General features: G+C 37.5%; 1 protein-coding gene across 2 annotated transcripts in view; it reads right to left on the reverse strand.

Annotated features, from left to right (window-relative positions):
- grik2 (glutamate ionotropic receptor kainate type subunit 2) overlaps positions 1-20,802 on the reverse strand; it is a 774,384-nt gene that overhangs the window by 33,407 nt on the left and 720,175 nt on the right. For both annotated transcript variants that reach the window (XM_003215508.4, XM_008119029.3), the window contains exon 15: positions 14,941-15,166. In XM_003215508.4, the coding sequence (XP_003215556.1) occupies positions 14,941-15,166 (226 nt within the window). The remainder of the gene's footprint in view (positions 1-14,940; positions 15,167-20,802) is intronic.

Consider the following 20,802-nt stretch of genomic DNA (forward strand, 5'->3'; position numbering starts at 1 on the left):
GCCTTAAACCACATGAATTAAAGTTGCAGGTTGCTCTGGCCACCTATCTGTCCAAAGTAACATTCTTGCCCCAGTCTGGACCTCTTTAACTATGGATTCTGCTACCACTGAATTTTTTTAAAAGTTATATTAGGGGAACCATTGTACTGCATTATACACTATATAATGAGACTTGAGCATCTACTGATTTAGGTATCTATAGTGGGGACCAAGGATGCATCTTATATGCTTTCCAGTTTCTGATGTATGGGATTCAAGTTCAATGTTTGCATATTTGAGCTTTCTATATTCTTCAATCCCAAGGGTGGACACAATTAAAGAAATGTTTAGGGCAGCTGCTGAGAAGAAAATATAGGTTGGAAATACAAGATAGTCAAATACCACCTCCTCCTTCCTGTCCATCTTCATTTCTTTTATTCTCATATGCAAGCAGGAATAATTCCTGTAAGTTTTCATTTCACTATGGCATGAGATCAGAAGGTATTGTGGATGTTTCTTGCTTACATTTTGAACTTTGGGAGGATTTAATGCTTTTTTATGACTGTCCTTTAGCACTGCTTCAGAGTTTACATTGAAAGCCATTGTTCGAATATTATATAAAAATGAAAGGCTGTGGTTAAATATTCATTCATTCTTAATTAGAATACTGTAGTACAATGTTTCCCATAGTTTTGTGTGATACTGTGAGTTATCTTTGATTTAATTAAGGTGACTGGGGAGTAGAAACTGAATCTGTGATGGGGGATCCATGGAGCAAATTTATAATACCTGTCCTCATTAGAATGAGATTCGGGTCAAGAGATTGACTTGATGAGAACATCTGAGTCTCTATCGATAGCGTAATGGGAAAGATTCAAGGAATCCATAGAATCCATACTGCTACTTGCTTCTCTTTAAAGCTCATCCCATTCAGTCCCAAAGAGATTATGGCAGATATTGAGAGACATATTTGAAAGTGAGAGAAAGAAAATGTAACTGCAATAATACTGTTGCTTAAACTATTGGGAACATTGTAGCTACATGAAAATATGTACACAAAACATTTGGGAGCACAATTTTGTGCAATTTGAGGACACAGAACAGTTGAACATCTGTATCATTTTTATTTTAGCACACAGGCTGCAAGCCAGCCTGCCATTATATGTACCATGTAAAGGCACAAATGGATAGGCTGGATCACAGCCACTAAAACTACAATTTGCCAAATGGGAACAAAATATATCTGCTTGGTTAACTCACTCTCTAACCCTTTCTAAACCTAAAGAGGGTTTCTTTCTATTTTAAAGCAGGATGAATAATATAGTGAGAAAGGAGCTATTTTGTCTATTTGGGCAAAATTGAAATGTTCCAAAGGGTTCAGATTTTCTGGATTTGATGAAGATGCTTCAATACACAGTACATCACAGAAATTGGTACATAGGATAGATCAACTGGGGAGACATTTTCCTATTTTGTATCAGGAATTGCACAATCCTTAAGATGTTGCTGAATTCAGCTCATTAGCTAGCCTGATTTGCTTGGATTTCAGTTCTGAAACAGCTGAGCTACCTTTCCTCTAGTAGTCACCCTAGGTGCATATTTTCTTTCATAACCACTGGTTGACCCAACTGCAATCCAATTCTATACTTTCTATTTCCATAGGGAATTGTGGGAGAGCAGAGGAATTCTAATACTAATGGTTTTTATAAACCTATTTTGCTATTTTTGGAGTGGGGGACTTACATTCCCATTGTTGCCATATCATGCACATTTTGTCCAACATTTGCATGCTAAACCAGACCACACAGAAATTGATGTTTTCACGAGTACGCCTCCCAATAGTCACATTTTTATAGAAAATATCCTAGTGCTGCAAGGGCCTCCCCCTCCACCTGCCCACCCTTCCCATTAAGCCCTATGCATCATTTAGCTGCCTTGGATCTGATTCTCCTGGTACCATTTTCAGAACAAAGTGTCTGGGTACATGTGCCCTAAGTAGGGATAAGATTCCAACCCTCTCTACTCAGAAGTAAGGGCCATGGCATGTTGTAGCAAATGACAATGCAATCCTGAGCATGGGATACAGATCCCCTGTGTAGTTAAGAGGTGGAAGGGTTAAGAAAGAAAGAGAAAACAGGACTGAATGAGGTGCTTCACTCATGTTTTTTTTCCCCCAATGTCAGGAGTGACTTGAGAAACTGCAAGTCACTTCTGGTGTGAGAGAATTGGCCATCTGCAAAGATATTGCCCAGGGGATGCCTGGATGTTTTGATGTTTTTACCATCCTTGTGGGAGGCTTCTCTCATGTCCCTGCATGGAGCTGGAGTTGATAGAGGGAGTTCATCTGCACTCTCTTTGGATTGGATTTGAACTGGCAACCTTTAGGTCAGCAACCCAATCCTCAAGTCATCAGTCCTGCTGGCACAGGGGTTTAACCCACTGCACCACCGAGGGCTCACTCGTATGTTGCCCAAAGGGAAAGTGGGCCAGAAAATATGATCCACATGTGGTTCTGGGAAATGCTGAGAAACAGCCAGGATTTGAAAGAAAATTGGAAGGATAACAAGCATGGCTCCCCAACCACTTATCACAGGGCATCTCATCTGGTAAGAAACTTCCCTCCAAAAACACACAACCTCCAAATCATGATACATGATGTTTTCCTTATGAGCTTTTCCTATTGTTTCATTCAAAAGCAAATCTAAAGAAAACTGCATATGTGATGTCACTCCATCAAGAGCACAGCAAAATCATTTCGAATCATAGTGTATTTGTCAGAAAAAGAGCTTCACAGCAACCTTTCAAGGTATAATCGGACAGGATAAGAGGGGAACATTGCCATCATGCAATGCAGCACAATAGAATGAGAGACTTTTGGGGCTTTTTCACATCCTCTTCTAATTCTAATTCTAATCTTTTTGTGTTTTTTTCATGTAAAATATGCAAATGAACAAAAAGCAAGGAGGGAGACTTTGAAAAAGGTTATATCTTGGTTGCAGGGGAGGTTGTGTCTATTAAGGCCTCAACATATACAAATTCTATGGATGTTACAGGTGAAGTTACAGGCAATGGGATGGATTTCCCGGCCAAGAGTGAGGGTGCATCCACACTGTAGAATTCATGCAGTTTGACACCACCTTAACTGCCATGACTCAATGCTATAGAATCATGGACCTTTACAGGGCCTTCAGCCTCCTCTATCGAAAATTGCTAGTGCCTTACCAAACTAAAAATCCCAGGATTCCACAGCATTGAGCCATGACAGTTAAAGTGGTGTCAAACTTTATTAATCCTTCTGGGTTAATGCGCCCTGGATAAGATTTCATCCCTTTCTGCATGCATTGATAGGATATTTCAGACTTGTATTTTTGAAGAAGAATATTAATCATAAAAACACATCTTGCTGGTGGTGACTTCTCAGATGAATAAAAATGGTTAGATAATAAAATTCTTAAATCAAAGTGATCTTGTTGCTGGAAATACGGAAGCAGAATGAATGGCATCTTTGTTGCTAACTGCTCCACCTAATACCCTGTCTGAATGGCTGAGGGTGGAGGTATGATTACCTAAAATACTAAAACAATAAAAATGTCCTAAACATTAAATTTCCCATTCAAAACCTCACCCCCACAAGTGAAATATGTGCAAATAAACCTGAAATAAGCAGATAAAAAATTCATAGCTTGGAAAAATATTTGAATTAAGCCATCTCATTTATTTTGTGAACTTTATTCACTGCCCATAAAACCCATACATAGAAATCAAAAATACTATGGCATTCATTATGACTTTGATGTGTTCGGATATATTTTTACCCTTGAGTATCTTATCTATCGTAATTCCTTCATACCTGCCCTTTCAAATTTTTGTCATCTTATAATTTCTTGACTATAGTTTCCATTTTGACTGAGACTCTTAACCTTGATTAGTAGTCATTCCAAGTTTTGATGTTTTCAGATAATATGGTAACATCTGTGTATCTGAAATTGTTCTTTTTTCCTCAATTTTTACACCTCCTTCCTCTAAGTCTAATCATGCTTTCTGTAAGATATGTTCTGCATATAAATTGAAAAAATACAGTGATAAAATGCAACCTTATTCCCTCCCCCTTACCAATGGGAAACTATAAACCATAGTTTACCCTCAAGTCACAATCTAACATAAGACTGATATGTTTTAGCAAGTGCAATTGTTTCATCAGCTATAAATATTTGGTGAACACAAATGTAGTTGAGGCAAGCGGCCTTTGGGCTGCGAGCCAACACTCCAGTTTGTAAGTAAAAGCATTATCTTACTAATCCAACAATATGATTTTATCTTCATACCACTTCTTTTATTTTAACATTTTAATGACTGAGATGCCGTATTTCAGTGTGCTGAAGGCATGGCTCCATATCTAAGTTCTCCTTTTGATTTCTCAGACAACATTTATACCAACAACTGAATATATTTTTTGAGCATCAGGAAATATTTTTGAAGGAGATGTCTCTCCTTGTATTTCTTATAGACTTGACTAACTATAGTTCCAAGTTCATTTTCTTCCCTTGACAAGGAAACCTATATATCCCCAGTTTATGATATGTGAAGACAGCAGTAACTCATGGCGATTTAAACAATGCAAATAGCAGTTGTTTGCAATCAAAACCATTCTAAGGTGCCAAAGCCTAGCTGGCACAAAGTCAAAAATAGAGCTTGAAATTCCCTGCAGTAGTTTTCAATGTGCTCCAGTGATTGACATAGGTTGGAATAATTTTGTATACCAAAAATTATTGATATTTTCTTTAAATGTACATGAAGTTAATAAGATTACAAAAGAATGGCTGTCTGCTATGAGTTAAGTGTCAGCCCTATTTCACCAGTGCAGTTTTAATATACTCACAAATTAATTTTGTACCTTGTAGTAGAGTCAGTATCAAGGACAGATTCCTGACTTTTATTTAGAAAGTAAACTGTGTGATGGAGGCATGCATGCATATCATGCCCATTTCAAACATTGTGGATTTGACAGAGTCTGACACAATCAGATGAGAAAGATGGACATATGAGTAAGGTGTGCAAACATTCTCTACCATAAAAATAAAAACAATAAAAGCTGTATTGGTCAATTTTGTCTAGTGGTATCATTCTTTAAACAGTGTTGCGGTTCAGCCAACACTATCAAGACAAAATAGTCCATCAGAACATGTCACCATGAGGTACTGCTGTCTTCACATAACATAAACTGGCAATATATACTTTTCCTTGTCAAGGGAAGAAAATGTCTTTGCTGCACAGCTTTGGTAAATAGTTTTATGCATGGAATTGAATGGGTGTTATTCAGTTTATTAAGCTGTTCTGAAACCATCCAAATATGATTTTTCACAGTCTTTGGTTTCATTGTAAGTATAGAATAAATTCTGATAACTTTCCCTTCTAAAAAAGTATTTAATGAATTCTTAAATTCTTCTGCTATAGAAACCCTGTATTCTAACTACAGATAGTAAGCAATGGCATAGCAATAGTTTGCAGAATGGGAAACCTAGACAGTATACACATTCAAGGCTCTCTTTAAAATAGTCTTAAGTCATACAGATGTTTGAAATGTGTCATGCCTGGCTGAGAATAAGTAATATGCTCCATTAACTCATCTGAAGATTAATACAGAAGCTGAGTCACCTTTCAAGTGCTCAGATATTTAGGGCCAACCTAAAGACAGATTCATTTTGGCCCTCGGCTTCCTCGGCTTCTTTGGATGCCTGTAACGGCAATGGCTCTGCTGCCATGTGTTTTTTTTTTGTTTTTTTTACTGAGCCGGACAACATGGCTGCCAGTCATGGCTACCTTCTGGTCTATTCAGGATCACGTGATACGCAGAGAGGCTGCCTTGTGCTTGCATGGGGTTTCTCTGTGAGCCCTGCCTGTTGGGCCAATCAGAATAGAAGAAGGCTGTGACGTGTCTTACATAAGTTGTGTCTATTTAATTGGGTGAGTGCTACCATTGCTCAGTTGTATCGTTGCTCTAGAGAGAGATACTTCAGTCCAATTGCCTTGCCGCTCGCTCTCAGCTTTAGCTTTTGGTTTGGCTTGGCCTTTCTCTAGCATTGAATATTTTTGATTTTCCATTGTTTTCCTTTATTTTCTAGATTATTTAGTGGGACTAGAAGTTGGAAAGTGTGGGTGTGTGGCATTTGGGTACTTGTGGGTGGGTGTGCCTTTCTTTTAGGGTGGCTCTGTGCTTTGTGTCACTCACTAAAGCCTTTAGCTTCTTCTTTTACCTCTCCTCCCTACTTTTAAAAGATTATTGTTAATAATTATACAAATTCCAGGAAATAGCAAAGCCTCATTCTCAGAAAAACTACATACCTACCTAAATTTACCACCAAAACCTAATAATTTATTTCCTTTGTAATCTCATCACAAGTTCTCTCTGTTTAAATTTCTCTCTATGCTCTCTGCCTTAATTTCATTTAATAATAATAATTTGGCTGTTGCCACCTAATAATAATAATAATAATAATAATAATAATAATAATAATAATAATAATAATAATAGATTTGGGCTGAGGGGGGGGGGCAAGAATGATTTTCCTCCTGCTCTCACTCTCCTGGTGTGTGTTTGCCATGGTCAAAAATATGCCAAATACACAAATTACTGGGAAGTTGTAGCAGGGGATTTTCAAAAATATAAAGAAATTATGAAGAAAGAAAAGAACTGATAAATAGCTAATCACTCTATGTGAAAGTGCTAAAAAGTCTCTGAAAGAAGAAAATCTAATGCAATGTATGATAAATCTTTCAGAGTAATCCTTTTGTTCTGACTTTTGTCTGGTTGTTTCCATAGCAATAGATTTCACACTTTAGTTAATTTGCTACTCTGCTGGAAGTTTCTGATCTAGTTGTTGAGTTTATATATTTAGACTCTCTTTCTGGGGATTTTAGTTAGCTATTTTACTTGTTGAGTAACTATCTACCATTAGCTTGTAGAGGCACTGTCTTGTGGCACATCTACACTGACTACTTAATGTGGGAAAAGCCACATTAATCAAAATTGGGAGATATGGCAATGTCAAGATTGACCCCATGATAACTGATCTGTGTAGATCCACCCTTGGAGTTTGATATTCGGAATTGCAATCCAGTGGGTGAACTAACCTAGTGTTTAAATTGTTTCTATACTTGAACAGTGGTAATAAAGGGGCAGACAAAAGTTGCCACCTAATTTTCATAATACATCTACAAAAGCAATCCTTTTCCTAACTCCTTTTCCATTGCTCATACAGTTCTGCTGTATTAATAAACACTTCAAATGTCTGCTTGAAACATATGTGATAAATCATGTGTTATCTTCAATGATTTTCTAAACATGTCAAGGTTGCTATTGTTGACTGGTCATGAATAATGTCTGATCAAGAAAGAAAAGACAAAAAAGAAAAAAATAATTAATTCAGTGTTTCTTGGCTAAATGGTATTTTAAACTTGGGGATAGGCTTAATTTGGAGAGCACACAATTAAAGTTAATGACAAATAATGAAAATAATGCTTGAAATCACAAGGCTAGTGTTATATAATTTTGCATCATAAAATGTTTTAAATCACTTCCAGAAGGTAAAAGAAAAGTAATGCAGTCTGAGTAACCTAAACAGTTTATTATTGGCTATTGTTTTAAAGATTAAATATCACACTGCATTACATGGGTAGTTTAAAGTCTACTTGAAGCAAAGACTCCTCGCACAAAGGTAAAAGCATTGTAATGCACTTATTAATAGCTTGGGTAAATATAAATAATTTATAAAGTTGTATTCCTAGCAGAAGTATAAAGCCACAGATAATAAATTATTGCCAGAAACCCTTTTTAATAAGCAGAACCTTTTATTTAAGTAAACATAGTGTGAAATGCTTCTTTCTAGATATGATAGTCAAAAAATAGAACATTTCAAACATGAATTAATCATGTGCTATTGGGTTGAATGAAATAAGAAAGAAAGAAAATCCTAGAAAAGCAATGATCATATTGAAGGTAAAGGTATAGGTTTCCCCTGACATTAAGTCCAGTCATGTCTGATTCTGGGGATTGGTGCTCATCTCCATTTCTAAGCCAAAGAGCCGGCGTTGTCCGTAGACACCTCCAAGGTCATGTGGCCAGCATGGAGCACCGTTACCTTCCCGCTGGAGCAGTACCTATTGATCTACTCACATTTGCATGTTTTCGAACTGCTAGGTTGGCAGGAGCTGGAGCTAACAGCGGGCACTCAAGCCGTTCCTGGGATTTGAACCTGGGACCTTTCAGTCTGCAAGTCAGCAGCTCAGTTCTTTAACGCACTTCGCCACCGGGGCTCCTATTATATTGAAGATGATGACAATTATAATGATGATGGTATATGTAGGATCTCTGGAGAAACTTCCAGCAGAAGTTTGCCAAGGAGTTGAATTAGAGAAAAGAGAGATTCCTAGAGAGGTGTTCTCTCATGTATAAAATTAGCATGTTTTAGAAAAAATGTGATTCTTCCACTTTAGTGGATGTCTTGAACTCCTAACTCCTGTGAATATGGAGGGCTACTGTATTAAGGAGCCCTGGTGGCGAAGTGCGTTAAAGCACTGCGCTGGAGACCGAAAGGTCCCAGGTTCAAACCCCAGGAACGGAATGGGCGCCTGCTGTTAGCTCCAGCTTCTGCCAACCTAGCAGTTCGAAAACATGCCAATGTGAGTAGATCAATAGGTACTGCTCCAGCGGGAAGATAACGGCGCTCCATGCAGCCACATGACCTTGGAGGTGTCTACAGACAATGCCGGCTCTTCGGCTTAGAAATAGAGATGAACACCAACCCCCAGAGTCAGACATGACTGGACTAAACATCAGGGGAAACCTTTACCTTTACCTACTGTATTGTAGTCATTTCAATTTAGTTCTTATTGCATATTTTATAGTGTATATCTGTACAGAAAGAAGTCCTGCTGCATACCCTCCAACTGTCCCAATTTGGCTGGAATGACTCTGGACCCATCCACCCAGGCCACATATGCTGATGCTGATCCAGAGTGGGGTACTCTAGATCAGCACCTCCTGCACTGCCAGCTGCTGCACTGACTCAACAGCTTGCGTATGTCTACATTGTATGGCACCAAGCTTCCCTAGTGGCTAGATATAGCCCATACAACCCAACAGCACTGAACCTGGTTCAATGCCACTGGACTACCAACCTTGCCATCCCCCTCTAATCCTCAGTTTAGTGGTGACTACCAGGCCTGGAACTGCCACTCGCCCTTGCCCATCACATCAACTGAGTGACATAGCAATGCCTTCCGAGTTGCTGCCTAGTAGCCTTCTCACTGTAGCGCTCAAGTTAATGGATGAGAAAAGCAAAGTCAAGTAGCTTTGGGAGGCATTAGGGCAGGTGGATGTTGTGCATCATGTAGATGCCAAAAAGCCCATTTACTCCTACCCCAACTCATTGGCCTTTGTAGATGGGACCTCTATTCAATGGAACTTCTTCCCAGGCAAAGGTTTGCATGGGATTACAGCTCTGATTGTGTTGTCAGGGTCCCTGGAACTATTGTCATGGTATTAATGTTGCCTACTTGCAAAATTAATACCTGGGGAGGGAACTGATAATTCCTGAGGAAGTTCAGTTACCTAGGAGTCATGATGGTCCAATTTTGCCAGAAGATTTGTCTGGGGAGACTTTGAGCCCCTTGAGTATCCTTTTCCCTGGTTGGTCTGGATTACTTTGGAATGCACTGCCCAAGACAGAGCTCAGAAATGTAGCTTTTGATATATTACAAGTTCTAGAACCCAGGAAGCATGGTCATTGGCCATGCTGAGATTTTGGGAGTTTTACTTCAAATGTAATGTTACACTCTGGCTCACGGAGGACTGCTCAGAATTTTCCCTAATACAATTTCAATCAAAGTGAATGTATTTCCCCAGACCTTTTAAAGAAGTGAACAGAGTGTGTGCTTTAACTGTGTGTCATTTTGCATATTGCCACACAACCATTATCATTTTATTGTTTTTATCTGTTTTCAAAAAGCAAGGAGAATTCTGAGTGAAAAAATACTTGGAGAAATGTCTTCCAATGGAATAACGTTTTGGATCTAACACATAATATGTTTATTTAGTAGGTTGGCACAACACACAAGCCATAGCTTGGTAATACTATATTTGTGTGAAGAAGAAAAACTAGCACAATAGTTATTTGCGTACATTTTTTTTTTTAAAAAAAAACCTCTGTTTTTTACCAGTATCGCAGACAAATATTTATATTGAGATGAATTATTGTGATCACTCATTATTCTGAATTGGGAGTAATTTATCTTATAATACAATACTATTGTTAAGATGTTCTGTTTGATTTATGACTGCTTTCATACATGGAGCTCTAAATCCATCTTTAACATAATACCATTCAATTACATGCCTGCTATTTTAACAGCATGGTCCATAGAGTTGGAAGATAATATCTTCACATATTGAGTTAGGCTGTCGCATAACAGTCTACATCTGCATGAATATAGTTGAACAGGTTTTTGTAAATACTATTTTCGTATACACATAGATTTTAGAAAATAATTTTTAAAGTAATTTTTACTAAGGTTTTTTTACAGGTATACAAAGTTTAAAAAAAGTTTTAGAAAGTTTAGGGGAGAAATGGGGAAGGGTTATTTGGATTGAAAAAAAAAGAGGTGGAATCTAGAGGGTAGGGAAGGGGAGAAGTTCAGTAACATAGGGAACTGGAGAGATGGGGAAAGGGGAAGAGGGAAAGGGAGGTGGGGGATGGGAGGGGGGTCATTTTAGTCTTCCATCCTTTCCGTCGTAGGATTATTATTTGTTTTAGGGCTATTATTTGTTGATTCCTGGTGATTTTCTTTAAGCTTCATTCCAAGGTCCCCCTTTAGAAATCTGCTTTTTTATTATCTTTCAGGTAATTTTCAAATTGTGACCAGTCTGTTTTTTTGGTTGGTTTTCCTCTACACTCTTTCAGCCAGTAAGTTAATCTATCCATCTGGTAAATTTCTTTAATTTTATCCATCCATCGTTCCTTGGTCGGTATCTCTTGTATCTTCCACTGTCTTGCAAATGTAATCCTCGCCGCTGTGTTCATATATGTAAATAAAATATCTTCATTTAAATCAAAATTTATCTCCGAGTCTGTCAATGCGAGTAAGTAGTATTCTGGTTTCATTGGAAACACCTTTTAAAGTATTTTTTGGGTTTCTGTATGAAATACTTTCCAGAATTTTGTGGTTTCGCTGCATGACCACCACATATGGTAGTATGACCCAATCTGGCTCTTACATTTCCAGCAGCTATTTTGTGAATTTTTATACATTATACCTAATTTCTTAGGAGTTATGTACCACCTATGGAACATTTTCATCCAATTCTCTTGCAAATCCATCACATATGTATATTTTAATTTTTTAGTCCATATTTTTCCCACTCTTCTAAATTAATTGAACGTCCAATATTTCTTGCCCATTTTATTATACACTAGCTGTGCCCAGCCACGCGTTGCTGTGGCAAAGTGGTGGTGGTATTGGTTAAAAATTGTTGTGGATTTTTTATTTGATGTTATTTGTATTTTTAATTAATTTTATTGTAACTTATCTTTTTATTTATTATATTTTATTATTTTCTAGTATTATTTTAGTTATTTTTTGTTATTATAGCATTTTATTGTATTAATTTTTTAGTGTTTTTAATTATTTGTTAGTGTTTTTTATTATTTTTATTATATTATTTGTATTTATTTATTTTTATTCTTTTATTATTATTTGGGTTTTTATTATTTTATTTTATTATTTGTATGTATTATATTTTATTATTTGATCATATTATTTTTATTTATGTTTTTTAATTGTATTATTTTATTTTGGTTTTTTATTTGTTTGTTTTTTTGTATTTATTTTATTATTTTTGTTTCTCTTTGTATTGGGTTGCTCTGAGTTCTGTGGTCTGCCTGGTCATGTTCGAAATGTATTCTCTCCTGATGTTTCGCCTGCGTGTATGGTAGGCATCCTCAGAGGTTGTGAAATGTGTTGTAATGAAAGGAAGTGGGGTTTATATATCTGTGGAATGACCAGGGTGGAAGAAAGAACGGTTGTCTGCTTTAGGCAAGTGTGAATGTTGGAATTGGCATTGAATAGCCTTGTAGCTTCAAAGCCTGGATGGTTCCTGCCTGCCTGGAATGAACAAAATGTGGCTCCCAGTATTAGAAAAATCTGTGAAATCAGGGCAGTTAACTAAAGAACAGCACTGAGCAATCAGGGAATTCCAGACATGATGTACTGAGGGCCAACTAACATCTCCCAACAAATGATTCCTCTCCGAAGCAGGAAGTAGGCAGGCCTTGAAGATGCAAGAGCATTCAATGGTAATCAAGGTGGCCAAGTCGAACATTCACAGTCGCCTCAGACAGATAAGAGTTGTCCCATCCTGGATATCATTGGTGAGATAGAAATAAACATCCCACTTGTCTGTTTTCAAACAGATCTCATAATCTCTGAGGATGCCTGGCATAGACATGGATGGCAGTTTGGCAGCAGATAGGGTCATGAGGGAATGTGATGTTTAATAGGCTTTTCCTGAATCCCTTCTTATTATCCAACATATTCAGTTATCCAATGTTCTGCTGGGGTGTTTATGTTGGATAAGTGAGACTCTACTGTATGTTTATAATCTTATATTTGCTTAGAACTGGATTATATGAGGCTCCTTCTACACAGCTGAATAAAATGCACACTGAAGTGGATTATATGGCAGTGTGGACCCAAGATAATCCAGTTCAAAGCAGATAATATAAGATTATAAATGGGTTATATCGCTGTGTGGAAGGGCCTTGAGTCTATACTGCCATATAATCCAGTTTAAATAAGATAATCTGTATTTTATAGGCAGTGTGGAAGAGGCCTAAGTGAGGCCTAATTCTGCCTGTCCCCTGGGCTGAGTAGGTTGCTAGGAGACCAAGTGGGCGGAGCTTAGCCTTCTAACTGGCAGCAATAGGCTAAAAACAATTATTCCTCTCCCTCTAATTAGGGCTTTATTTTTCTTTTCTTTTTGTTGTCGGAACCTAGGGGCAAGGATGGTGGATTGTGCTGCCAAATTTCTAGGTTCTGGGGCATGTACTTTTGTTGTTTAGTGGGAGGGGAGGACACCATTACTCATTTATATATATAGATTTTTGATCTCCTCTGTCTCCGTTGACCATTTTAACAATTAGTTATATATCTTTGTTATCTCTTTTCTCTCATTTAGTAGAATTTTGTCCCAAACATTTTCTGTATCGTTGAATCCAATTTGTTTGACCTTCATAAATTGTTCCTTAATTTGAGCATACTGGAACCACGAAAGATTTTTATATTTTCGCTTTATATCATCTTGATCTCTTAAATTATATTCACCATTCTTCTTTATATCTAGGCCATTTCGACCAGCCTAGAATTTTGCAATGATTGGCTTCCAGAGGCGATATCCACATCGGTATTTTTTCATAAAAATATTTTTTTGTATTTCTCCTATATTCTTATTAATGATGACCTGACAAAGTGATTACCAGGTTTTTTTTCTATTTTTCTTTTATCATACAAAACGTATGCGTGCCAACCCCTTTTTAGGTCGAATCCTTCTAGACTTAACGTTTTATCTTTGTTCAAAGTTGCCCAATCTTTGACCCAAGTCAACGCACAAGCTTCAAAATACAATTTGAGATTTGGTAGTCCAAAACCACCTCTATTTTTAGTATCCGTCATTATCTTGTTTTTTATTCTTGGCTTTTTACCTTTCCAAATGAATTTTGAAATATCTTTGTTCCATTCTTTAAATACTTTTGAATTCCTAATTATTGGCAGATTCTGAAATAAATATAACATTTTTGGTAGTATGTTCATTTTTACTACTGCAATTCTCCCGAATAATGAAATATTTAAATTCTTCCATTTGTGCAAGTCATTTCTTGTTTCTTATTTTAGAAAATAATGATGACTTGCTAATACTATGAGCAAGTGATATCACTATGGAGGGAATAGAAATAGAATTTGTTTTGGAAATTATCTATATTTCAAACAGCTAGATCAGGCTTGTGTAATTTTTTTTTTTAAAAAAAATAGGTTGATCCTAATATAAATGGTTTCATTCATTACTGATTAAATGTGCAAATAAATAAAATGAAAACAAGCAAGGATAATCTAGCTACTGTGGCAACCACTATTGTTGACCTTTGGTTATGTTTTCAACATTATAGTGCTTCCAAAGCAATAGAGGCAGTTAATTTCAATTGAGACAGTTCCTTTAATGTTTGGATGTTGTTGTTGTTGTTGTTGTTGTTGTTGTTGTTGTTGTTAATAATAATAATAACTTATAAAGGAAATGCCTAGAATATAATAAAGCAAACAAACAAACAAACAAACAGTGGACCAGCAGACTAAGACAGGCAAAAGCATGTGGGAGAGACAGTCAAGGGCTTGCCAGGGGCTGTGGGTCAACTGAAGCAGAAGCAGTTACACAGGACCTGATCCTTCTCTTGACCTTGCTGCATATGTTTCTCTTTCAAATAAAGCATGAAGTAATTTTAGCCATTTTTGTCTCACTGGAAGATTGTTTTTAAAAAAACACAGATAATTAAACATCAATTAACAATTCAGATCATTTTTGGCACAAAATTCATGCATGGTTGTTCTGTGCATAAAACAGCTTTTTCTGTGCTGACAATAGGGAAGATTCTTGTTAATCTAGACACAGGTTTTGTGTCAATATTATAAATGTGTCTTTTCAGTTGAAAAAAAGTAGTAATATTCATAATAATCTTGTTCAGAATATGTTGATATGCTCATTTCACATACACACATTATCCTTAATAATCATACGAAATAACATACCTATATGAAATAAGAGAATGGCACATAGCATTGTTATAAGCAATATGGAGGAGGAATGGAATTATCCCAACTACATCTGATGAATTCAGAGAAAACAGACATATGACTTACCCATGGGAGTTCCAACTCCATAGCCTTTGGAGTCAATCAGGCCTCCAATCTGTGTGAGATTACAGTTCCGCTGTGTAACAAACTCAATGGTAGTTGACTCCATTAGGAAGGCATAATCTGATGTGAGCACACGCTGGATGCCTTCTTCATTACTTTTGACAAGCACTGACTGTCTCCTGCTATTCATAAATGCCCACATTTTTTCATAAGTGGCGATTTTTGATTTCTGAAATAAAAATTGCAGCAGTTATAAGACAATATCTCTCTGTTGCTGTAACTAAAGCACAAGCAGTGGATCACAGAATAAGAAGCAGGAGGAGACAGTATCTTCATTGGAGAAAGAATCATAAGGCTGCATTGTAAACTGGTATTTGACGAACCTGAGGTAAATTGGTTTAATTAGCATGGCTTCATTCAAAGGTCCCTAATAAATTTTATTTTGTGAAGCTAAAGCTTATATTTATAACCTTGCTGACTTAAAATTCCAAGGAATCACTGGGGAAAGTAAATCAAAACATTGGTTGTTGGCTAGCTTTTCAAAGAATTTCAGCAGTCTGGTTATCATAAACCCTGAGCGATAATAAGAGCTTTTTAAAAGCTCAGAACACAGCAAAATTCAATCCTAAGAATTTCATTATAGTTTTTCTTACCACGTGATATAGTTTCCAACATTATGCAGAATTATAATTCCCTACAAGGCAAAGGAAACCATTCATGGATCTGTGTGATTTGAAAAATATAACTTCATGTGGTGATTCTACTTCTCTTGCTGCTGGCATATATGGCTCATGTATATTGACAAATCTTTCTCTGAGATGGAGGAAGTGACAGATAAGAGACTATCTTACAGAGATGGCTCAAGCTAAAATGCAGGAAAAATTAATGTAGAAATCTAACCCAAGCCAACAGTATTGGAGACTAGGAAAAGTAAAATGAACAGAATACTACAGATTTGTAATAGTAAAATATATCTACAGTATGATAAAGGATTAAGATAAGGGTCTAAATGGAATTATTTCTACCCTAAATTGTTTGCTGATAAACTCTTCCAACTAATCTAAATTACCTAGCAGATAGAATACAGGATACATTTTAAACATTATTGTTACCAAGCAATGGACAATAGATAATATTCCGGGCCCAATTCAAGGTGCAGGTTATTACCTATAAAGCTCTAAACGGTTCGGGACCTGCCTATCTTCGTGACCGCGTCGTCCCCTATGAACCCACCCGATCCCTGAGATCCTCCGGGGAGGCCCTCCTCTCACTTTTCCACCCTCCTCACAACTGCGTTTGGTAGGGACGAGAGAGAGGGCCTTCTCGGCCGTGGCTCCCCGACTCTGGAACTCCCTCCCCAGGGAGATTAGGTTGGCTCCCTCTCTACCTTCCTTCAGGAAGCAACTGAAGACTTGGATGTTTCGGCAGGCCTTCGGAGATAGTCATTAATTAATCAGCCCCAGTGGGTTTTTAATAATTTATCCTGTTTTTATTATAGTCTTACCATTTATGTGTTTTAAATGAAATTTTTATCTTGTATTGTTGTTTATATTGATATACTGTATTTTTGTTTTATCTTTTTATATTGTGATTGTATTGTGTTGCTTATATTTTGTTCTTATGTTGTTTGGGCCACTGCCCCATGTAAGCCGCCCCGAGTCCCCGTGGAGAGATGGTGGCGGGATATAAATAAAGTTTTATTATTATTATTATTATTATTATTATTATTATTATCAACACAACGACGTTGTATGGCACAGCAAACAAGATAGATATGCTGGATTTCATTTCACAAAACCACAAGTCGAACACTTCCCAAGTGTCTAGGACTGTGTGATGTATTTTCTGATGATGTGTGCAGATCCCAGTAGGGTGGCCTTTTGCAGTTGGCAGATGGTGATTTTGTCAATGTCTATTGTTTCCAAATGCCGGCTGAGATCTTTTGGCACAGCACCCAGTGTGCCCATCACCACCGGGACCACCTGTACTGGTTTCTGCCAGAGTCTTTGAAGTTCAATCTTGAGGTCCTGATAGCGGCTGAGTTTTTCCTGTTGTTTTTCATCTATGCGACTGTCACCTGGGATGGCAACATCAATGATCCAAACCTTGTTCTTTTCCACAACTGTGATGTCTGGTGTGTTGTGTTCCAGAACTTTGTCAGTCTGGATTCGGAAGTCCCACAGTATCTTTGCGTGCTCATTTTCCAATACTTTTGCAGGTTTGTGATCCCACCAGTTCTTTGCTGCTGGGAGGTGGTACTTGAGTCATAAGTTCCAATGAATCATTTGGGCCACATAGTTGTGCCTCTGTTTGTAGTCTGTCTGTGCGATTTTCTTACAGCAGCTGAGGATATGATCAATGGTTTCGTCGGTTTCCTTGCACAGTCTGCATTTTGGGTCATCAGCTGATTTTTCAATCTTGGCCTTAATTGCATTTGTTCTGATGGCTTGCTCCTGGGCTGCAAGGATCAGGCCTTCTGTCTCCTTCTTCAGGGTCCCATTCGTGAGCCAGAGCCAGGTCTTCTCCTTATCAGCTTTTCCTTCAATTTTGTCAAGGAACTTTCCATGCAGTGTTTTGTTGTGCCAGCTGTCAGCTCTAGTTTGTAGTGCGGTTTTCTTGTACTGGTTTTTTGTCTGCTGTGTTTTGAGGAGTTTCTGATTTTTGACTTCAATCAAAGCAGGTTCTTCACTTTGCTTTACATATTCTGCCAGGGCATGTTCTTCTTCTTTGACTGCTTGTTTTACTTGTAAGAGTCCTCTGCCCCCTGATCTTCTAGGCAGATATAGCCGGTCAACATCACTGCGAGGGTGCAGTGAATGATGAATGGTCATGAGTTTTCTTGTTTTTCTGTCCAAATTGTCCAGTTCCACCTGTGTCCAATTTATAATGCCAGCAGTATATCTTATGACAGGTATGGCCCAGGTGTTTATGGCCTTGATGGTGTTGCCTCCATTGAGCTTGCTTTTGAGAATTTTTCTGACCCTTTGTGTGTATTCTTTGCTGACCACAGTTTTCACATGTTCATGCTTGATGTTGTCCAGCTGTAGTATGCCCAGATATTTATAGGCCTCTGGCTGGTGACACTTTATTGTTTGGCCATTGGGCATATTTATGCCCTCACTTTCAATGATTTTTCCCTTCTTCAATGCCACTATTATTATTATTATTATTATTATTATTATTATTATTATTATTATTATTATTATATTACTTCCAGAAATCCAGTGTGATGGATCTAGATTTAGACATGCATAGCTGGACTAGTGTTAGATGCTCCCACCCACATTACCACACTGGCACCACATTGCTCCCAGTAAATACTAGCCTGAAAGTGCTACAGTCTCAAAATAATAGTAGTGACACCCATGGTTCCATCCTTGGCTTCATACAATATGATGCATTTTGGCTCGTTTATACCAAGTAGGTTAGTCCAATGCAAATCTGGTCCACGGCATGTTGGTGCTGAATCTAGGGCAGAAGGGCCAGAAGTTCATAGACCTCGCTGGGCTTCCAAATCATCTATGCCACCATTGTTACTTTACACCAGCCGTGGAGATCAATCTAAGTGCTAGGCAACACCTGTTATGTCTGTGCAATCAGAATGGGGCATCCACATAACCAGCAAGAAAGAGGAGATCAATCTCCCCTCTTTCTTGCTGATTACTCAGGTGCCCAGTTCTGACAAGTCAAATATAACAGACGATGGCCAGGTTTACAGACAGAGCTCCATGGCCAGTGGGGAGTGGTGGTGACATGGGCACAAGCCACAAGCTTCTCTTTCTGTAGCAGCAGTGTTCATCTGGATGGGGGATCGGGCTGAATTCATGGTGGCAGTGCCTATCTGGACATGGAATAGGGCCAAACTGGAACCAATCCACAAAGTTTCAAGTAAACTCCAAAGTATTCCCCAACTTTGCCATAAGGTGAACAAAATCCAATTAAAGCCCCAAACTTAGTGGGGATACTCACTCAAAGCTACTTTGCATTGTAAAGACTGCCAGTGGCACATTCATGGTGCGTACAGTTTTTTTTTTTTTTTTGCCAATGCAGATTTGACAGACTGTGGCTATGGGACTACATGCTGTTTTATGCCCACTTAACCTTTCCTGACTCCCTGGACTGCCATTTCTCTGGCCAAAACATGTGTGAATTGCCTATCCTAAAGGCCCAATTATTTTCAAAACCAGAAAAGGACTTACAGATACCTTGGTTTGTTGTTGCTTTCATTTTTTCACATTTCTGACCTGCCCAAGTGGTTCCTGGATGACCTGAAAATTGGTTCCCTTATGCACCACAATTCACTTTCTTTATTCTACTATGATAGAATAATAGAATCAGAGGGCTAGAAGAGAGCAGAAGGGCCATCCAGTCTAACCCCCTGCCATCCAGGAACACACAATCAAAACACCCCTGACAGATTGCTATCCAGCCTCTGCTTTAAAATCTTCAGAAAAGGAGATAAGAGCATAAGTACATAGTAGAATTTTTCCAACAATTTCTCAGATGTCTCCAAGTGAATAATGATTCTTTTGTTCAGTTTTGAATTCTATAAAACATATTAAATATTTTAAAAGGCAGTTTGAGAATTGGTAGAATCATGAGCTGTTATAGAGTTATTAGAATGTAAGCACAAAAAATTGGAAGTAAAGACAAAGGAAAAAAAGAAAAGGAAAAATGAAGGAGCAATATGATCTGGAAAGTAAACAAGAGATATCAGATAAACAAGAGTATTTAAGACAGAAGGCAAGACAAAAGAAACCAAAAAACACAGATTTTGACAATGTCTGTAGCAAGAATATTTTACCTATATTGCTTAAGTAGAAAAAGCAATTAAAAATATAAAGTTATGAAGCGAAGATATTAAAAGATTCCAAATTACAGAAGAACAGCTAATGTTAAGAAGAGAAAATGAAGTTAAGAATGATTGAGAAGGATTGGAAGATTGTTACTTTTGGCTGTTAATTCTGAGCAATGGTGTAAATAAATGGTGATACCACACAAATAGAGAGTAAAATCAAAGTAAGGAAAGACAAAAAAAAGTAAAAGTTATTTTTAAAAGTGCCTATCATTGTTAGTTGGAGAAACTCTTTAGCATGGCTGAGGAACACGTTGTCCTCCAAAGGTTGTTAGATTGCCAATTCCAGCAGCCTTAGCCCGCATAGCAAATTGTGATGCAATTTTCAGGACTTCCAGTTGTTGATCAACAGGACCTAGAACACCATTTATCCCTATCCCTGTTCTGCAGAAAGTCAAAATGATGAGGGAACAAGAGACCTTGAAAATGCAGTGAAACTGGTACAAATGAAAATAAGAAAAATAACTAAAGAACCCAGAGAAGAGAAGCAAAGAAAAGTGAATGGTCACATGTGTCAAAGGCTGAAAGGGTGATCCAAAAAAGTAACAACAGAACAAAGAATAATGTTTAAGGTGTTGCTATAAGAAAATAATTTGGAAAAATATAGCAGTGTCATTTTTACTGCACAGAATGGCATGTGCATTTTTGCCATGACTGGTTCTGGAATATAATAAATAATAATAATAATTTTATTCTTATACCCCGCCCCATCTCCCCGAAGGGACTTGGGGCGGCTTACATGGGGCCAAGCCCGGTCACGACAATATAAAAACAAGCAGTAAAACAAATCAAACAACAATAAAACAAGTTATAAAAACACATACAATACATCATGATAAAATCATGGATAAGATCTGTAAGAAACTGGGCTAAAGTGCTAATTATGTTGATATCATCAGCGAAGAGTCCATTCATCCAATGCTTTTACAAAAACTTTACAAAAACTGTCCAGACCCTCTTAGAAAACCGCAGTTTCTATGTGGAGTTTCAGGGCCAGAAAAGCAGATGGA

Source organism: Anolis carolinensis, chromosome 1 (genome assembly GCF_035594765.1).
Source record: "Anolis carolinensis isolate JA03-04 chromosome 1, rAnoCar3.1.pri, whole genome shotgun sequence".
NCBI lineage: Eukaryota > Metazoa > Chordata > Lepidosauria > Squamata > Dactyloidae > Anolis > Anolis carolinensis.